The 21,538-nt window shown below is 40.1% G+C and overlaps 1 protein-coding gene and 3 non-coding genes across 4 annotated transcripts; all 4 read left to right on the top strand.

Moving 5' to 3' along the window:
• Positions 1-582: 582 nt before the first annotated feature.
• On the top strand, positions 583-700 carry LOC118491868. Its single transcript, XR_004892313.1, has one exon. It is a non-coding gene; the product is annotated as a U5 spliceosomal RNA (small nuclear RNA).
• Positions 701-1,597: 897 nt separating this feature from the next.
• Positions 1,598-1,716, top strand: LOC118491835. Its single transcript, XR_004892280.1, has one exon. It is a non-coding gene; the product is annotated as a U5 spliceosomal RNA (small nuclear RNA).
• A 2,383-nt stretch (positions 1,717-4,099) lies between these two features.
• Positions 4,100-5,422, top strand: LOC118491454 (suppressor protein SRP40-like). The gene is made up of 3 exons (XM_035989251.1): positions 4,100-4,271; positions 4,371-4,633; positions 5,054-5,422. The coding sequence occupies exons 1-3, from the start codon at positions 4,100-4,102 to the stop codon at positions 5,420-5,422; spliced, it is 804 nt and encodes a 267-aa protein (XP_035845144.1).
• A 14,485-nt stretch (positions 5,423-19,907) lies between these two features.
• Positions 19,908-20,026, top strand: LOC118491945. The gene has a single exon (XR_004892390.1). It is a non-coding gene; the product is annotated as a U5 spliceosomal RNA (small nuclear RNA).
• Positions 20,027-21,538: the final 1,512 nt, after the last annotated feature.

The raw sequence follows: 21,538 nt of genomic DNA, 5'->3' as shown, positions 1-21,538 counted from the left end.
CATTTAAATTTTTAGCAATAGTTGGTACATGCACTTTTTTACACAAAGTAGCAACTGTGTAGTGTAAGTCGAGTCATTGGCTTCACGATATGGTGGTTGAGAGTAAGTCTCGCCTAGAACAAAGAGGTATAGTGGAACAGTTATGTAAATAAATTCATTCATGATCTCGAATACCATCACCATTCAGAAGATGAAGAAGCTCAAAATGAACTCTCTTGTACTTGTTCATTAAGCAATCTTGTGAACCCGTCGTTCAAAAGATGAACATTTGTCTCGTTCGTGTGATTTACAAACAAGTATCTGATAGCAACTTGCTTTGTTCAGACTTAATTTTTCTAACAAAGAAGAAACATTTTTTATATCAAATTATTACAAAAACTAAGATATGTTGTCCAAATTAAAAACAGAAATCAAACACATCAGAGGTTTATTGAAAAATATAATTTCCATATTGAAATATAAAACAAGTTGGGACAGTTGCACATCAGAGGTTTGTTGAGATCCCACATTGGTTGGGTAAGAAAAGGAGAGATGGGAGAAGATAGTCATAAAAAACACAGTTAGTAATGTTTTAGGATATGCAGCCATGTAATGAGCACAAAGCGAACTATTCTTTCGCCTTTTACTAAAGAATACCGTGTGCTTGTTACATCAAATGGCATACATTTATTTTTGATAGCCTCTTCTATTATTGAAGAGCTCCAATCAATCATCTAGTTTAAAAATTGTAGTTTTTTAGAGTTCTATATCATAATCTTTTTTTTTAACTTGTATTTCTAACAAAATTTTTAGTTTAAATCTTATTTTAGTCAAAACTCATTGAGGTTGTTTGTTTTGCTCACTAGTTTATTTCTCACCTACCTATTCTTAGACTACTTCCATCACAAAAAATTATTAACTTTCAAAATTCACAGGGCAAAAAGAATCCAAGTAAAAAGTTGCTCGAATATCGGTTTTGGTTTGTTATGGTCTTACGAGTTTCTTAACAATGACCTTGATGTTAACCTTGTAGTCTAGATGCAACATAATGCAACACAAAATAGCAACAGTGTAGTGTAAGTCAAGTCATTGGCTTCGTGGTATCATCTGTTTTTACAGTGCTCCTCAAACAAGTAGTCGAGGCTTTGAGGGTAAGTCTCGCCGAGGACAAAGAGGTATAGTCGAATGGTTATGCGGATAAATGCATTCATGACCTCAATTACCATCGTAATTCAGAAGATCATGAAGCTCAAAATGAAGATTGTTCATGAATCAATTGAACGAACCCGTCGTTCAGAAGATGAACACCTGTCTTGTTCATGTGATTTACAAACAAGAATCTGATAGAAATTAGCAACATACTTTGTTCAGACTTGCTTTCTAACAAATAAAAACATATTTTTATATCAAGTTACCGCAAAAACTAGGATAAAGTGTCCAAAAAAGTAGAAATCATACACATATTGTTATACAAATTCATTATTTCATATTAAAATATATAACATGTTGGAACAATTGCACATCACTGGTTACTGATCCCACATTGGATGGGTAAGAGAATGAGAGATGGAGGAAGGTAGTTATTAAAGGGAAGTTGGTATGGTTTGAATGTATATGCAGCCATGTAATAAGCACAAAGCGAACTATTCTTTCGCCTTTTACTAAAGAATACCGTGTGCTTGTTACATTAAATGGCATACATTAGTTTTTGGAGAGCCACTTCTATTATTGAAGAGCTCCAACCAATCTTCTAGTTTAAAACTGATATATATATAAATACAATGTTAAGTTATACCTTTTTTTAAAACCTGTCTTTTAATTTTTATTATGTTTCTTCAACAAATCTTTTAGTTTAAAGCTGATAAATATTAAAAATTGTTAATTTATACCTCCTTTTCAAACTGAATAATTAATTTTTCTACCTTTCATTTATGTTTGTTCATAAGTACTTTTAGAACAACCCCTTTAGTTGCGGGTTCAAACACACTCAGGTACAACCCGACCAGGTATTTCAAAAATACCCAAAATGGGCTGAGAAACACACAAATATTAAACTTGAAAGTTCAACGGACCGGAATTTTAGAGGAAGTTACCTAATTTGTACTTGGCCAGGCAACACCACCATTATAACCATATTAGTTTACAAATCAATCTATCCAGATTTCTTCACTTTGTAGCTTTTTCTTTTTTCCTTCAGTAAGTAACAAGGGGTATTCATACAATTTTCTTTGTAATTCTCATTCTGCTCGAATTATGTTGATACATATTATGTGGACGAGACTCGGTTCGGTTCGACTCGGTTCGACTCAGTTAGGTTCGGCTCAAGCCCGACGTCACGACATTCCTCCGTCGTGCGCCCCAGAGTTCGACACTCGAAGCAAGGAGCGTCGCAAGCTAACATCACCATGACATCATCATGATGATGTCATGATGATGTCATAAACTTTGACAAAATACAAGTTTCTAATGAAACTGCTATATATGTCATCAAATATATGAAGCTTATTGGGCCTCCATCAGACTCAATAGATTTGGGCTTACATCATGTTTAGTTTGGGCCTGACTTGACGAAGGTTCCATTGAATGACGAAGATTGATTTTGGAACATGTATGAAGAAGGTTCCATTGTTCGTCAAAGATAAAAGTGACGAAGGTTACAACCTTCATCACATGTGAAGCTTCGTCATCAACCTTCGTCGCACATGTGAAGGTTCGCCGTCCACTTCAGTATATAAACAGCAGACTGAAGACACATATTAAGGAGACAAGGCTGAATAGATTTGAGAGCGAACACACTGTAACACACACACTGAGAGTTTACAGAGACCATTTGTAAACATTGCTTTGTAACCGTTTTCTAGATTAATACAATGGAGTGTTAATCGGTGAATCTTGTGTTTGTCGTTTTTGTGTTCGTAACTTGGTTTAACTTACCCGTTTGGATTCCGCACTTTCGGGTTTGTCGGAAAACAGGGAATAGAGGTTACTCGATCCTCCGAGTGGACCTACAATTGGTATCAGAGCTTTGGCTCGATTCCTTGTTTAAACCAAGTCGATTTTTCTCGTGTTTTGATAGATTTTGAAAGTGTATTTCAGTTTATGTTCTTGATTGAAAATCATTTTTCTGAAAAATCTTTTTCAAAACCTTGAAAATCAGTATGTTTTGCTTCTTGTTTTAGTGGAAACCTTGTTATATTACATGCGTGTACGTTATTGTGGGGTTTTATTGAAAGATTTAGCAAAAATTTGGGTCACGAAAATTTATCCGGTGAAAATTTGGCCTAAATCATCAAGTGCGTTCATCAGATCTTCATACAGTTCATAATATTCTCCATATATTTCTGTATTTTGATCTTTGTTTTGGTGAATGATTGAAGTGTTTGTGCTTAAAATATATTAATTTGACTTTTGTGTACAAAAGACATGATTACTAGTTGTTGAGTGAACTGTTACAGTGAGGTGTAGTTTGAAAATGGGTGTCTTTTGTCAGAAGATAAAAGATAAGGTTCAGAGGATAAGATTTACTTTGTGTGAAAATATCTATTTAACCTTCCCTAGCTCTTTAACCTTCCTCACCTTTAACCTTCCTCACCTTTAACCTTCGTCACACTCACCTCAACCTTCCTCACCTCAGCCATACATGCAGACAACCTTCGCCACTAAACAACCTTCCCCATACATTACAACCTTCCTCACCCTAACCTTCCCCACTTACAACCTTCGTCACACTCACATCAACCTTCCTCTCTTTAACCTTCCTCACCTTTAAACCTTCCTCACCTTTAACCTTCCTCACCTTTAACCTTCGTAACACGCACCTTTAACCTTCCTCACCTTTAACCTTCCTCACCTCAACCTTCCTCACCTTTAACCTTCGTAACACTCACCTTCAACCTTCCTCAACTCAACCTTCCTCACCTCAACCTTCCTCACACTCACTTAACCTCAACCTTCGTCACTTGTGTACACGCCGAACTTAACTACCTTCGTCACACAAGTCTTGTTCGAACTCTCCAATCTTCGTCGATCATACTTAGAGTTTTTAACAAAAGCTTTCAAATTCATATTTAACTGTTTGATTTGATTGTTTTAACCAGGTACTCTTCATTATATATTCGAAATGAATCCGCATTGGTGGGGTACTCCGTCTAATGCGGAAAGCAAGTATAGAAGTACGGGATTATCGCCATCATGGGCCGAATCTCCCACACCACCTCGAATTACGGCAGAACAATGGGCATCGGTTACTAATCAAAAGCAAAGTGAACTGAAAATGACAACAGATTTATATGGTAATCTGATAGAAGTTCCTGTAAAGCCAGCTCCAACAACAGACTTGTATGGAAATCCATTACCACCAGTTGCTTCAAAATGCCATCGTTCTACTGTAGCACCATCATCTCTTGATCCAAGGAACTGTAGTCAAACAAAAACGGCGTTTTATGCTAAAATTGTCAAAGATGCCAGCAATGGTGAATCATCGCGAAACTATGACAGTTCTGAACATGACAGTAGTTCAGTTGAAGACGTTTCAACTTCAATTGAAGATGTTACAACTTCAAGTTCAAGCAAGGATGGATCTGAATGTGAATCATCAAAGGAGGTTGTTGATTCTGATGCAGATAGGTCAACATCTGAGAGTGATTCCAGTCAGGTACGTGTCGATGAATCAAAATCTGATAGTTGTGATAGATGTGATATGTGTGTTGGATTAAATGTTAAATTGTCCGATTTGCAAAGCAAATATGACGATTTGCTAAGCAAATATGATGTGACATTTATCCACAATCAACATTTGATCGTGGATCTTTCGAAATGCACAGAGGCCAACATGTTTCGTGAAAATTATGAAAAGGAATTTAAAAAGATAATTGAAAGATTAAAAGAAGATAAGACCGAGCTAACGAAAATGGTTTCAAGAAAACAAACTGAAATAAACCTTTACATCAATCGTCTTGAGATCATGCAAAAAGAGTTAGGCCTGTGCTAAGTGTGAGGAAGTGAGGCGATCCAGCTTAAGCTGAATAGTTATTCAAACTCTAGGTATGTGCTGGATCACATCATTGACATACAGAAAAAGAAAAAGGATGTCACGTGCATAGGTTATAAGAAGTGTCCACCACCTATTAAACACGATTATTCTTCGATGTCTGATGAGGAAAATAAACCTCATTTTGAGCCCTCAGTTTCATTGAGCCTTGAGGAATTCACAATTGGGCTAGGTTACAAAAAGGAAGTATCTTCAGATTCAGATGTGTCAGCAGATACAGATGTGTCAAGTGCTGAACAAAATCAGGATCCTCCAGTCATTGTTGAGGATGCTGATTCGTCAGATGATGAATCCGAGGATACTAACTCTGAACAGTCAGAAACGGTAACAAAAGAGAAAACATACCTCTCGAGAATCACATTCTTTGTGATCCACCTGCAAAACCGTTTGTGACTGCTAAAGCCAAGTCCGTTGAATCCTCATCTGGAAGTTGTGAAAGCGTGAACTTGCTTTACACGTTGATTGGATCTGATAAAATATATTCAGACAAGGATTTCCCTATCAAAAATGTCAATCAATCTTTGATTGATAAAGTTTTCGAAGATTCTACCAGTAAGTTTTTGGGAAAGTCGAGCCCAAGAGTTGTAGTAACTCAGTGTGCTCCTATCCCAAAATCCGAAGTTAGAAAGAAATATGGGAATCAAAAATTGCAAAAACAAAACAATCAACGAAAGCAAAATCACGCTGCCCAAGGAAATGGAAAAGGCAAACAAAGCCAAATCAAGAAGACGATTCAGAAGATAAAATTCGTGAAATCCAGAGGGACTGATAAAATTGAAACTTTCGAAAACAATTTGAAAAGAAACAGTCAAAACAACTATACACAACACACAAACGGCTGTGATGTAGGACCAAGTACCTCAAGATCACGAAGTTCATCGTCAAGTTCTTACAGTTATGATACTTCGAGGTTTGTTGAGCGGAGATCATGCTTTGAATGTTGTAAGTATGGACACATTGTTAAGAATTGTCCATATCTCACCAAGGGAAAGTCAAAGGCTGAACCCCCCCGTGGTAACAAATACCATAAAAGATCTGTTTCACCAAAACAGGACCCTCGTATTGTTAAACAACAAGAAGTGAAACAGATAAAGAAACAACGGAAAAATGTTGAGAAGGTTTTAAAACCAGAGGTTGTCCAAACAAAATCTGTTAAATCAAATGTTAAACATGAAAAACAAAAACAGATTTGGAAACCAAAATTGAAAACTGTTTCAGGGGGAGCTACATCAATTCCGAATCATCGGGAAATGGATGTTACAATTCTCGATGATGAAGGACGACCCAAGACCATGAAGGCTTGGGTCCCTCTCTCCAACTAATCTCTGAATGAGTGTGCAGGATGTTCCAGAAGGAACTATTGATAGTCTTAGGATTGTTGATAGTGGAGCGTCCATGCACATGATCGGCGACATAAGGCTTCAAAATATTGTTACATCTAGGAGAATTTTTTGCCTTTGATGGAGAGAGGAGAATAGAAGACAAAAATGTCTGGTGAAAGAATGTGGTTGAATGAAGTTGAAAAATTCGACAAGATGAAATATGTGCCAAAAATTTGGTTGTTATGTTTTTTGATCGGGTCAACATGATAGATTCAAATCAAAATGTACGCACCTGCAACACGTCTGAAGTTCAAAATCAACAAGATGAACGTGCAGTGTACATTTCTTCGCGGTGTGATTGAAGAAAATGTGTTTGTTGATCAAACCAACCGGGTGTGCGTATGACAACTCGAGTTTTCGAACTTCACTTTCGCATTAAATGCACGTTGACCTTGACTGATTAGTTGTTTGACTTATTGACTTGTAATGTGCACATTGTGATTTGATGTAATGTATCGTGAGTATTACATGTTTTATGTGTTAATGATATTATGTGAACCTGTTAGTACACACTTGAACTAGTTAAGTCTCGTATAACCTTCACAACCTGACTAAACAGAATTGCATAGCCATAAGCAATCTCGACGAAACAAGAGGGTGATTCGTCAACCATAGCTCGACGAAACAGGACTTGTTTCGCCGAGCCCAGTTTCGCCAAGGCCCAGTTCGGGTCCAGTTCGGTATATTGTGTATATTAACGTAAACAGACTTCCGTTTCATATCTTTGGCAAAAGTTAGAAACCCTAAGAACTTGCTCTGCTGTGCGACGGCGACAACCATCTTTCACCATCATCTTTCCCTCTCGAATCCTTACTTATTCATCTCGAACCGGTTAGTGCGTGTTTGTTTAATCGGCATCTTGATTCGTTGATTTCTTTATACGTATTGTGCATACTTGATTTGTTAATCGGTTATGTAACGTTGTGCGAAATATGATGTTAATTTTGAATGCTACTAATCGAGTCGGATTGATATGGATATGCTTTTGATGGAACTGGATTTAGTGACGTTCATATCGAGTTGATGTTTGTTAATTCTGTTGGTTGAACACTGATCGAATACGTGTTACTATCACGAACCTAACTACGTTAGATAAGTAGCGAGTCATGTGTTGGTTAGATGATGATTGAACGTTTTGTTTGATGATGATGATGATATGTAACGGCTGTAGTTGTGAGATTAGGGTTTCTGTGATGATAGTGTAACTGTTACATAATGCGACGTAACTAACATCACCCCGAAACAGACTTGACGAAATAGACCTCTCGGCGAAACAGAATGTGTTTCGCCAAGGGGCAGTCGACGAAACAGAAAGTGTTTCGCCAAAGGGGATTCCGACGAAACAGAATGTGTTTCGCCAACTTGTGATTCGCCAACTTGGACAATCTGCACAGTAACCTGAGTTAACCCTGTTAGAAGTTAATTGAGATATTTAACTGCTGTTAAGTACAAAACAATACTCATATGACTACGAATACGTGCAATGTGATACTCGGTGCTTATTGATGCGATGATTCACTTACCAACTTCGTGATTATAAACTGATTATGTATACGTGCCTACTTTAGGACTTGACTGATTAAGTGTGAACGAGTAATTAATCTTACCGAGCAAACCAAGGTGAGTTCACTGCATTTCTCAAGCATGCGTCCCGGTGGTTTGGGACAACTAGTAAACGTTTGGAAGGGAATCTTGGGTAAACCGTTAAATTGGGTCTTGGTTATTGAACCTAGAATAAATCATTGTTGGGTTGCCTGTAGGGCAATGGGGTAATTAGTCGATAGCGCTATTGGGGACTGGTCACATTTCAGGTTATTAAGGGACACACTTCCCGGATACATATGGGCACACTCCCTAGGGTATCTCAACAAGTTATAATCAGCATCATATCACAACGTTGAACTGACCTAACATATATCTGGTAACAAAACACGTTAACCAAACTCTGAACTCACCAGCGTCGTCTGACACTTGTTCTGCATGCTTGCAGGTCGTTAGGTCTTGAGACAAGGACTTGCTATCTGGGAGTGCTGGAGTGGTCATGAATCGAGACTCTGGGATTAACAAATATGTGATACATTGGTTTTGAGTATTCATATGAAAAATTGTTAAACGATTTACTATATGCTTCCGCTATACAGTTCTTTGGGATTAATATTATGTTTGACATTTGCTATTAGTAATTAATGACATGTTTTATCTAAATATTTATCATTGGTTCAATGTGATTGGTGGCTCAGACTCTGATGCGTAACACACCTCGCGGAGTTTCCGCAGGTGGTATTTTGGGGGTGTTACAGTTTGGTATCAGAGCCACTGGTTATAGCGAACTAGGTTTTAAAACGTTTTATAAAACCAGACTATAACCGAATACCTTCGAAGAATCGATCATGACACTCAACTCCAGATTGCAAGGTTCGTCTTCTGTTTAGTTTATGCATTACTTCCTTAGTAGTCACCCACTCATCACTTGCATGAAACGATACACTTAATACTATGATGACTTGATAGTGTGACACTACTTTTCGACTTATACGGATTGCAAATCTGCGATACCATTCGTTGTGTTGTGTGAACGGGGGAAACTTCGAGCGCAAGCTAAGAGGCACTGAGATAAGCATGCAAATTGCTTTATTATTATGGGTGCACACTTAATAATAACGTGGGGTGCATGCAAGTCCCAGTGAGGCTTATCGAGTGTGAGAAGGGTTCCGCCTTATTATGTGTGAACTTGGTAGTACATAGATATCAACATGATACTTGATTTCCATCTTATTTCGATTTCCTGAATCGGTTCATCTTTATATATATAGAATCATGAGTGGACGAGGACACGAACGTGGCAACATTAACATGACTCAGGCTGAGTTGACTGACCTAATTAACACCCGTGTGGCTGAGGCTTTAGCAGCCTATCAAGCTGGTACGGAATGTACCAAGTACTTTTTCCTCTTATATCGCGTGCACGTCTTTTCACTCCTATAATGTGTTTCCTTTCGTCATTTAGGTCAGCAAGTGCAACCTCAACCTAAGCAGCCTGCGTGTACGTTCAAAATGTTTATGGACTGTAAGCCACAGACCTTCACCGGGACTGAAGGGGCTGTGGGACTTCTGAGATGGTTCGAAAAGGCAGAGTCAGTATTTGCTATATGTAACTGTCCCGCTGGGGACAGGGTGAAATATGTTGCGGGTACCCTGGCGGATGGTGCCCTAACGTGGTGGAATGCCCAAGTGCAGTTGCTGGGCATCGAGGCAGCGAATGCCATAACTTGGGATGACTTTAAAGAGCTGATCAGGGAAGAGTATTGTCCTCGGGATGAGGCCCAGAAGTTGGAAAACGAGTATTATGACTTGAAGATGGTTGGATCTGAAGTCGAAGCGTATGTGAAGCGATCGTATGAATTGGCCGACATGTGCCCGAACTTGTCCCGGCCTATGTCTCGGAGGATCGAGTTATTCATCAAGGGGCTGCCTCCGCGTGTGAAGATTGGTCACTACAGCCCATCTCAATGATTTGACACAGATTGTCCGTTTGACCCACAAGATTGTGGATCAAGAGGTGGAGAGTAACTCGTTACCACCGCGTGTTTCAGCCACTACTACTGCTGCACCCACTACCACTGCGTCCGCTAATGATAACAAGCGGAAGTGGAACGATTACGACAAAGCATCTAGTGCGGGTCAGACTCAGAAAAAGGCCAGACAACAATAGCAATCGTAGCATCAGCCAGTCGTCTTCTGTCAATCAAGGCCAGGGAAGTAGCCAAAGTCAGGGTTCGTATGCAGGGAGGAAGCCACGGTGTAACAAGTGTGGCTATCATCATTTCGGGCAGTGTGGACGGACATGTAGCAGGTGTGGTAAAGCGGGCCACGAGGCCAAAGATTGTAGGGCTCCACAGCCCAAACATCAGCAGCAACAGAACCAGCAGAACCAGAGACAGCAGGGACAACCACCCCAGCAGAATCAGGGCTTCAGAAAGGGGTGCTATCAGTGTGGGGACGAGGGTCACTTTAAGCGGGATTGCCCTCAGCTAAACCAGAATGCTAACGACAACAACCGCCCGAATAACAACAATGCTGGGAACAACAACAACAATGGCAACAATGGGGGTAATGGTGCTCGGGGCAGGGTGTTTCAGCTTGGGGCAGGGGATGCTAGGAATGACGGCAATGTTGTCACCGGTACGTTTCCTGTAAACAATCATATTGCTTCTGTGTTATTTGATTCTGGTGCCGATTGGAGTTATGTGTCCCTAGAGTTTAGTCAACGATTGGGGATAACCCCCACACCTTTAGAAGTTAAGCAAGTAGTAGAATTAGCAGATGGTAAAACGATAGAAGCCTCGAATGTCCTTTTCGGGTGCAAACTAGATCTCGTGGGTCAAGTGTTTGATATTGATCTCCTTCCCGTTACGCTCGGTAGTTTCGATATAGTGGTAGGCATGGATTGGCTGTCCAAGCACCAAGCGGAAATTTTGTGTAAGGAGAAGGTTGTGCGTATCCCTCTCCCCAATGGGGAGTCATTGTTAGTTCAAGGACATCGTAGTGGGACGATGGTTGGTATTATCTCGGCCATGCATGCGCAAAAGTATCTACAAAAGGGGTATCCTGCAATGTTAGCGTTAGTTACTAACGCTCAGTCTGAGGAGAGAAGAATCGAAGACCTACCAGTGGTGCGAGAATTCGCTGATGTGTTTCCAGAGGAGCTACCAGGGCTACCTCCTCACCGACAAGTAGAATTTCAGATTGATCTTGCGCCGGGAGCGGCCCCAATTGCTCGAGCTCCATACCGGTTGGCCCCTGGGGAGTTACAGGAATTGTCTAATCAGCTACAGGAATTATTGGATAGAGGTTTCATTCGACCCAGTTCTTCACCTTGGGGAGCCCCAGTTCTGTTTGTAAAGAAGAAGGATGGGACATTCCGCATGTGTATTGACTATCGGGAGCTCAACAAGGTAACCATTAAGAACCGTTATCCATTGCCACGCATCGACGACTTGTTTGACCAGCTGCAAGGGTCAAGTTTTTGTTCAAAGATCGACTTAAGGTCGGGTTACCACCAGGTAAGGGTTAGAGAAGAGGATGTCCCCAAGACGGCTTTTCGAACGCGCTACGGACACTACGAGTTTTTGGTTATGCCGTTTGGATTGACAAATGCACCAGCGGTCTTCATGGATCTCATGAACCGCGTATGTAAGCCATATCTCGACGAGTTTGTTATAGTGTTCATTGATGACATCTTGGTTTATTCAAAGAATAAGGAGGATCACGAGCGTCACCTACGTCTCATCTTGGAACTTTTGAGAAGGGAACAGTTGTATGTGAAGTTTTCCAAGTGCGATTTCTGGATTCGGGAAGTGCATTTCCTTGGCCACGTCGTTAACGAAAAAAGGGATACATGTGGATCCTGCGAAAGTGGACGCAGTTAAGAATTGGGCGGCACCAAAGACTCCTTCTGAGGTGCGCCAATTTCTTGGTCTCGCCGGATACTATCGAAGATTTATTAGAGATTTCTCGAAAATCGCGCAACCTCTCACCTCGCTGACACAGAAGAACACGGTGTACTCTTGGGGAACGAAACAGGAAGAGGCTTTCCAGTTGTTAAAACAGAAACTTTGCAGTGCACCGATCTTGTCTTTGCCAGAGGGTACCGAAGATTTCGTGGTCTACTGTGATGCATCGATTCAAGGTCTCGGCTGTGTGTTAATGCAACACGAGAAGGTGATAGCCTATGCCTCGCGACAGTTGAAGATTCACGAGAAAAATTACACGACACACGACTTGGAGTTAGGAGCGGTGGTATTTGCGTTGAAGATCTGGAGGCACTATCTGTACGGTACCAAATGCACCATCTACACCGACCATAGGAGTCTTCAGCATATCTTCGACCAGAAAGAATTGAATATGTGGCAACGGCGATGGGTTGAACTACTAAATGATTATGAATGTGCCATCAAGTGTCATCCGGGCAAGGCGAACGTCGCAGCTGACGCCCTCAGCAGAAAGATTAATGCACCTAGGCGGGTACGAGCATTGCAACTCACGATCCAATCCAATCTTCCTTCCCAGATACGAGACGCTCAGGTAGAAGCGTTGAAACCAGAAAACGTCCGGGCTGAAGCTTTACGCGGCTCGAGGCAACGACTAGGACGAAAGGGAGACGGTGCTTACTACGTAACCGGACGTATTTGGGTCCCATTATATGGCAATTTAAGAGAACTCGTGACGGAGGAAGCACATAAATCACGTTACTCCGTACATCCTGGATCAGATAAGATGTACCACGACTTGAAAACTACATACTGGTGGCCTGGCATGAAAGCTCACATAGCAACCTACGTCAGCAGATGTTTGACTTGTGCTAAAGTCAAAGCCGAACATCAAAAGCCCTCGGGTCTACTTCAACAGCCAGAGATACCCACGTGGAAGTGGGAACAGATCGCCATGGATTTCGTTACAGGGTTACCGAGGACTCAGGCTGGAAACGATACTATATGGGTGATTGTTGATCGACTCACAAAGTCAGCACATTTTCTGGCAATCAAGGAAACAGACAAATTCTCTCAGCTGGCAGCAGTGTATCTTAAGGAGGTGGTTTCTAGGCACGGGGTGCCAACTTCTATCATCTCAGACCGAGATCCGCGTTTCACTTCCGAATTATGGCAGTCAATGCATAAATCGTTCGGTTCCCAACTCGATATGAGTACTGCCTACCACCCACAGACGGATGGTCAGAGCGAGCGCACCATTCAAACACTTGAAGACATGTTGCGGGCGTGTGTGATTGATTTTGGGAAGGGGTGGGAGAAACACTTGCCATTGATAGAGTTCTCCTACAATAACAGCTACCATACAAGCATTAAGGCAGCTCCGTTCGAAGCACTGTACGGACGGAAATGCCGTTCACCTCTCTGTTGGCTTGAGGTGGGAGATAGTCAGATCACAGGCCTGAGCTTGTGCTTGAGACATCAGAAAACATCGTGCAGATCCGAAACCGTATGGCCGCAGCTCGCGACCGCCAGAAAAGCTACGCCGACAAGCGTAGTAAACCGTTGGAATTTAAAGTTAATGATCGCGTCATGTTAAAGGTCTCACCCTGGAAGGGTGTGGTGCGTTTTGGGAAACGCGGCAAGCTAAACCCTCGTTATGTAGGGCCATTCAAAATTGTGGAGCGAATTGGTAAAGTGGCCTACAGGTTAGAGCTACCTGCTGAGTTGGGTAACGTCCATGATGTGTTTCACGTATCGCAGTTAAAGAAGTGTTTAGCTGATGAAACACTAGTTGTACCATTTCAGGAACTGAAGATAGACGACAAGTTGCAATTTGTCGAAGAACCAATTGAGATTATGGATCGGGAAGTTAAAGTTCGTAAACACAGTCGTATCCCGATTGTGAGAGTTCGTTGGAACTCAAGACGTGGTCCGGAGTTCACGTGGGAACGCGAGGACCAGATGGAACGTAAGTATCCACATTTGTTCCCCAAAGACAACACCAAGCTTAGCAATTCTAGATCTCATGTAACTAGTGAATTTCAGGACGAAATTCCCATTCAAGTTGGGGATGATGTGACACCCGTGGAAAATGCACAGTCATCCTGATTAGCATCGCATCGTGTTGCGGATGGCTCATCAAATTTCGGGACGAAATTTCTTTCAAGTTGGGGATGATGTGACAACTCGAGTTTTCGAACTTCACTTTCGCATTAAATGCACGTTGACCTTGACTGATTAGTTGTTTGACTTATTGACTTGTAATGTGCACATGGTGATTTGATGTAATGTATCGTGAGTATTACATGTTTTATGTGTTAATGATATTATGTGAACCTGTTAGTACACACTTGAACTAGTTAAGTCTCGTATAACCTTCACAACCTAACTCAACAGAATTGCATAGCCATAAGCAATCTCGACGAAACAAGAGGGTGATTCCTCAACCATAGCTCGACGAAACAGGACTTGTTTCGCCGAGCCCAGTTTCGCCAAGGCCCAGTTCGGGCCCAGTTCGGTATATTGTGTATATTAATGTAAACAGACTTCCGTTTCATATCTTTGGCAAAAGTTAGAAACCCTAAGAACTTGCTCTGCTGTGCGACGGCGACAACCATCTTTCACCATCATCTTTCCCTCTCGAATCCTTACTTATTCATCTCGAACCGGTTAGTGCGTGTTTGTTTAATCGGCATCTTGATTCGTTGATTTCTTTATACGTATTGTGCATACTTGATTTGTTAATCGGTTATGTAACGTTGTGCGAAATATGATGTTAATTTAGAATGCTACTAAGCGAGTCGGATTGATATGAATATGCTTTTGATGGAACTGGATTTAGTGACGTTCATATCGAGTTGATGTTTGTTAATTCTGTTGGTTGAACACTGATCGAATACGTGTTACTATCACGAACCTAACTACGTTAGATAAGTAGCGAGTCATGTGTTGGTTAGATGATGATTGAACGTTTTGTTTGATGATGATGATGATATGTAACGGCTGTAGTTGTGAGATTAGGGTTTCTGTGATGATAGTGTAACTGTTACATAATGCGACGTAACTAACATCACACCGAAACAGACTTGACGAAATAGACCTCTCGGCGAAACAAAATGTGTTTCGCCAAGGGGCAGTCGACGAAACAGAATGTGTTTCGCCAAAGGGGATTCCGACGAAACAGAATGTGTTTCGCCAACTTGTGATTCGCCAACTTGGACAATCTGCACAGTAACCTGAGTTAACCCTGTTAGAAGTTAATTGAGATATTTAACTGCTGTTAAATACAAAACAATACTCATATGACTACGAATACGTGCAATGTGATACTCGGTGCTTATTGATGCGATGATTCACTTACCAACTTCGTGATTATAAACTGATTATGTATACGTGCAGCCTACTTTAGGACTTGACTGATTAAGTGTGAACGAGTAATTAATCTTACCGAGCAAACCAAGGTGAGTTCACTGCATTTCTCAAGCATGCGTCCCGGTGGTTTGGGACAACTAGTAAACGTTTGGAAGGGAATCTTGGGTAAACCGTTAAATTGGGTCTTGGTTATTGAACCTGGAATAAATCATTGTTGGGTTGCCTGTAGGGAAATGGGGTAATTAATCGATAGCGCTATTGGGGACTGGTCACATTTCAGGTTATTAAGGGACACACTTCCCGGATACATATGGGCACACTCCCTAGGGTATCTCAACAAGTTATAATCAGCATCATATCACAACGTTGAACTGACCTAACATATATCTGGTAACAAAACACGTTAACCAAACTCTGAACTCACCAGCATCGTCTGACACTTGTTCTACATGCTTGCAGGTCGTTAGGTCTTGAGACAAGGACTTGCTATCTGGGAGTGCTGGAGTGGTCATGAATCGAGACTCTGGGATTAACAAATATGTGATACATTGGTTTTGAGTATTCATATGAAACAATTGTTAAACGATTTACTATATACTTCCGGTATACAGTTCTTTGGGATTAATATTATGTTTGACATTTGATATTAGTAATTAATGACATGTTTTATCTAAATATTTATCATTGGTTCAATGTGATTGGTGGCTCAGACTCTGATGCGTAACACGCCTCGCGGAGTTTCCGCAGGTGGTATTTTGGGGGTGTTACAGTGCGGATGCCTTGGGGTGGATTGAACAACCGCACACTACTTCTCAAAGAGAAAGTCAAAGACCTTCGCTGGTGCAATGTGAAAGACCAGCCGGACCCAAAGGTTTATGATCTTGTTGCTGTGAAGAGATTTCTTGGTTAGTTGAAGTAGCAACAAAAATCGATTTTGAAGTCCACATCGGGTGGATATCTAGTTTGGGAGAGCACTCAGATTCCTGGCAATGCACGAAGCAGTTGCAGGATGCGGTCTTAAATTTCTAATCTCTCTTATACTTGTCGATATTTATGCTGCTTTATGAATTATTATCCTCTCGTACAGCACCTCTTGGCCAGACACGTTGATCTCGAATATCACCTCAAACGTGATTGTTTCAATATGAAACTCGTCAATGTTGTCATGGTCCATACCGATGACCAACGTGCCGACCTTTTTACCAAAGCATTTGATAAATCCAGATTTGACTTTTTATTATTGGTAAACGACATTAAGGTCAAGCAAGAGTAATCCACATCAGAAAATTGTTTTTGTAAATATCTGTGTGTTTTTAAAATTATTGTAAGTTTGTTGATTTTAGGGGGAGTAAATCCAAATTAAAAAAAAAAATCCAAAAACATCGAAAAATTTAAGAACACAAAAACAATAGAAAAACAAAAATGAGTTTCCTGGCGAGCAAAAGAGAAAATGATAGTACATCAGTGGTCTGTCCAAACCTCTTTAAACCTAAACTGAAAAATGATAAGCAGCTCTATATAAGATGTATCGGTAGGCTCACAATCATTTTAAAGTGTGCAGGGTTATATAAATCTAAATCGACTGAAGACCGGGTGGGAACCGCTCATTGGCATATGGTCTTAGTACCGAAATTTCGTTTGATAGATTGTCGAGGTTCTAAGATATGTGGTCCTTATGCTGTTTATCATCTGGGTATCATGGTTGTATCTTTTACCGAAAAATAACGGGGACGCAAGTCTAGATCTTCCATGATACTATACATACGTGTACATATTGCATACGACCTCAATAAGTGATCAACAATCACATGTCCACAAAATAAGTGATAATCTATCACATTTATCTGGGAGTCAAGTTCGTCTCTTTGCTGTACGAAAGTACTGACCTGTTCACAGACTTGCTCCTGTGCCCTCATGCATCTGAAAATCAAGTTCCTCATCAATAAGTGATTCTATCACATAGGGCTTGTTTTCAAACAAAATAAGTGAGTTTCTCACATTTTCATATACGTCAAAACATATGATAATCGGTATACTCACCAGTAAGATGAACCCTCGTGCATACCTTGATACGGGAATGTGTCGTGATGTGGATGAACACCGGTCGGTAAGTATAAATCATACCTTAATGTATCCCCTCGCCATGATTACATCTGATAAGTTGAGCTTATGTGGACAACAATACCGATAATTGTTATAGGATGCTTATCTAAATGTTAACCAATAGAACAACAAGAGCGTTTTGGCGTGACCGTACACTGATATGATTCTCTTACCCTCGAAACTCGCAAAAAGAATGTTTGTATATATTTACTTTTCTTAGTTTCTGCAACTCTGTATATATTTATTTACTGCTTTCAGTCTTTACATTTCAAATATTCAAAATACTAGAAAGATTTTAGGTGTGTTTTAATATAAACTTTATAAAAGCCAAAAAGATTTTATTTCTATCTTATTTTCGATTGAACGATGTTGGATCATGAGTCTTCGTTACCTGAAACCTGAACGAAAACCAAATCGACTAAATCTTCATAAACGGTCGAAATTTGCAAGTTTTGAAAGTTAAAGATTAAAATTGAACAATTTGTTAAACTTTCAAACTGTCGGACGGTGGTTGATTGAAAAATCGTCACATGTGTGTCGTTTATTTATGTTAACTATATTCCAAGTGTCTGTTCTCATTACGTGTTTAGCTTTCTTGTATGTGTAGATTCTGCAATCAAACCAGCTAAAGGCGAAGAGAACGTGTTAGATGAAAAGCTTCGGAATGAAGACACAACCTGGACGCACTCAAAAGATCAAGAAGATCGAGTTGCCGCTGACCAATCAGTCAACACCACAAGGATCTTAAGCATTGAAGATCAAAAGATTCACAAGCATAATCAAAGGGGGAGTTTATTGATACACTTCCTAAATGAAAAGGGGAGTTTGTTGATTCACTTTCTACTTGCGACACGTGAAGACTTTGAAGATCCTTCGACATGGAAGATGAACCTCACGAGTAGCGTCCAAGGGGGAGTTTGTTGATACATATTATGTGGACGCGACTCGGTTCGGTTCGACTCGGTTAGGTTCGGCTCAAGCCCGACGTCACGACATTCCTCCGTCGTGCGCCCCAGAGTTCGACACTCGAAGCAAGGAGCGTCGCAAGCTAACATCACCATGACATCATCATGATGATGTCATAAACTTTGACAAAATACAAGTTTCTAATGAAACTGCTATATATGTTATCGAATATATGAAGCTTATTGGGCCTCCATCAGACTCAATAGATTTGGGCTTACATCATGTTTAGTTTGGGCCTGACTTGACGAAGGTTCCATTGAATGACGAAGATTGATTTTGGAACATGTATGAAGAAGGTTCCATTGTTCGTCAAAGATAAAAGTGACGAAGGTTACAACCTTCGTCACATGTGAAGCTTCGTCATCAACCTTCGTCGCACATGTGAAGGTTCGCCGTCCACTTCAGTATATAAACAGCAGACTGAAGACACAGATTAAGGAGACAAGTCTAAATAGATTTGAGAGCGAACACACTGTAACACACACACACACTAAGAGTTTACAGAGACCATTTGTAAACATTGCTTTGTAACCGTTTTCTAGATTAATACAATCGAGTGTTAATCGGTGAATCTTGTGTTTGTCGTTTTTGTGTTCGTAACTTGGTTTAACTTACCCGTTTGAATCTTTCGGGTTTGTCGGAAAACAGGGAATAGAGGTTACTCGATCCTCCGGGTGGACCTACAAATTATATTCTCGAATATCAATTCTTTTTCTTTTCAGATTTTTTTTGTTATCTGCACATTTCTTTTCTTGTTTTCATTTGGCATGGGATCAAAAGCTTTCTCCATACCCATTAAACAAACTGGAGAATCATTATAATAGAATATAACTCTACTTATAAAGATTTGTGACTGATTCCAAAGACCATCTTTTTTGAGATTATATTACAGAAAAAGGTTAAATTCCCACAATAGCAACATTCTTTAGGCTCTTTTATATTATAGCAATTTTGGTACATGTGCTTTTTTACACAAAATAGCTTAACGATATCACATGTATTTTAGTGCTCCTTAAACAAGTGGTTGAGGGCAAGTCTTACCCAATTTGAGATTTTACACAACTCAGATCGACCCACTTGTAACGAACTGACTGAAGTCGTCACCTCTGCAAAATAGCTACTTTTAAACTCCTTCTACACTAGTCTTTTCCAAAACAGCTTTTATGACCTCAAGGTTCCTACGAGGAGGAACAACCCTCATTCAGAAGATCAATACGATGTTCTGCTTGTTCATAAATCATGATCGATCCATGTTCGGGGGCAACTTTGTGAAAAGCGCATACTTGTCATTCAGAAGATTAACGTTTGTTGTGTATATGTGACTTACAAACTAGAATCTGATAGACTAAGAAGACCCAAAAGGTGTCCATATCTCTATTTTAGAAAGCTAAATTACATAACCAGGATTTATTAAAAACAAATTTTATGAAATTAAGTTGAAAAAGTTGTAGAGGTGAATAAACCACAAGGTGAGAGGCTTTTAAATCCCACATTGGCTGGGTAACAGAATGAGAGATGGAAGAAGGTAGTTATAAAACATGTAGTTAGTTTGGTTGTAAGGTATGCAGCCATGTAGTGAGTACAACGCGAACTATTCTTTCGCCTTTTACTAAAGAACACCGTGTGCTCATTACATTAAATGGCATACACTTATTTTTGGAGAGCCTTTTCACTTATTGAAAAAAGTAAGATTCTCACAATAGCAACATTCTTTAGGCACATTTTTCTTTTTAGCAATGTGTGGCACATGCACTTTTTTTAGACAAAATAGCAACAGCATTGAGTAAGTCCAGTCGTTGGCAGATGTACTTACGGTGCTCCTCACACAAGTGGTTGGCGTAAGGCTCGTCTCACCCAGAAAAAAAGAGGTATAAGGGTGAACGGTGTGGTGCGGTTAACCCATCGGTAAAGTGGTTTACCGATCGCTAACACCGCCGCCGACGGTGTTTACCGCTCGGTGAGGTTGTTTGATCGGTGAAGCTTTACCGATGAGGGAAGATGTTTTTTTTCGACCATTGTGCACTTCTAACGGCTATATAGCCGTTTACATTATTAAAAAAATCTAATTTTCATTATTAAACAAACCAGTACACCTTCATCATCCTCACTTCAACTCCACTGCCATTGTGTTCGACAAGGACTTGGAGACGTTTAACCGGCCTCACGACAATGTTCACCCTTCGATATTGGAAATCACACTCGCAAGAAAACGCGAGATCGCAAAAAAATATGGTTGCCTTGTAATTTTTAGTTTTTTAGTTGTTGCGTTGTTTTATTATTATTATTTTTTTAAGTTAGATTTTAATGTAATGTTTTTTTTTTATTTATAAGTTTGATGTTTTATTTGTTTTATCTTAACACATAATTTAAAAAAATAAAAAATAAAAAAATAGTTTATCTAATCCAAAATAGGTAAACCACCGCCAACGTTTTTTAGCAATAGGTAAACTAATTGGTGAATTGACGTGGCACTGTTTGATTGGTTGAATGGGGAGTTTACCTATTTGGAATAGGTAACGACTCCCTTCACCCTAAGTGTATAATCAGTGGCGGAGCTTGAACGAAACTCGATGGGAGCCGAACTCTCAAAATTCAAATTGGTAGGGCTGGACTCTTAAAATTCAATATTTAACACTACAAAAAAAATTTCATATTGAAATATTAAACAAGTTGTAAGCCTGGAACAATTAAACATCACAAGTTAATGATCCCAAATTGGGTGGCTAAGAAGAATAAGAGATGGAGGTAGGTAGTTATAAAAGGGTGTAGGTCCGGCTAGGGGAGGATCTAGTCGCCTAATCCTTGTGTACAAACCAACCCGGTTGTGCGGAATCCAACCGAGATAGCAAACCGAGATCGAACACGAGGATTAGGCGACTAGATCCTCCCCTAGCCGGACCTACAAGTGGTATCAGAGCCTTGGCTCTTCTCCTTGCTAAAACCGAGTGGTTTTCGGTTGATTTTCGGGTCTTTGAAGTATATTTTTCTTGAAAATTTTCTGTTTAAAACTTCGAAAATCCTCGTATTTTGCAGTTAGTTCTTATAAAAACCATTTTAATCTTCATATTCACATGTTAAATTTTGGTTTTTAGTGAAGTTTCTTGCAAAATTCGTGTTTCGGAAACTTTTTCGGTTCACCGGAAAACTCATAAGTTTACCGGAAACTCATCAAGTTCATCTCATCTTCAAAGTGTTCT

This window comes from Helianthus annuus, chromosome 4 (genome assembly GCF_002127325.2).
Source record: "Helianthus annuus cultivar XRQ/B chromosome 4, HanXRQr2.0-SUNRISE, whole genome shotgun sequence".
Taxonomy (NCBI): Eukaryota; Viridiplantae; Streptophyta; class Magnoliopsida; order Asterales; family Asteraceae; genus Helianthus; species Helianthus annuus.
Note: the sequence above shows the minus strand (reverse complement) of the source record. Positions and strands in the feature narration are given on the sequence as shown.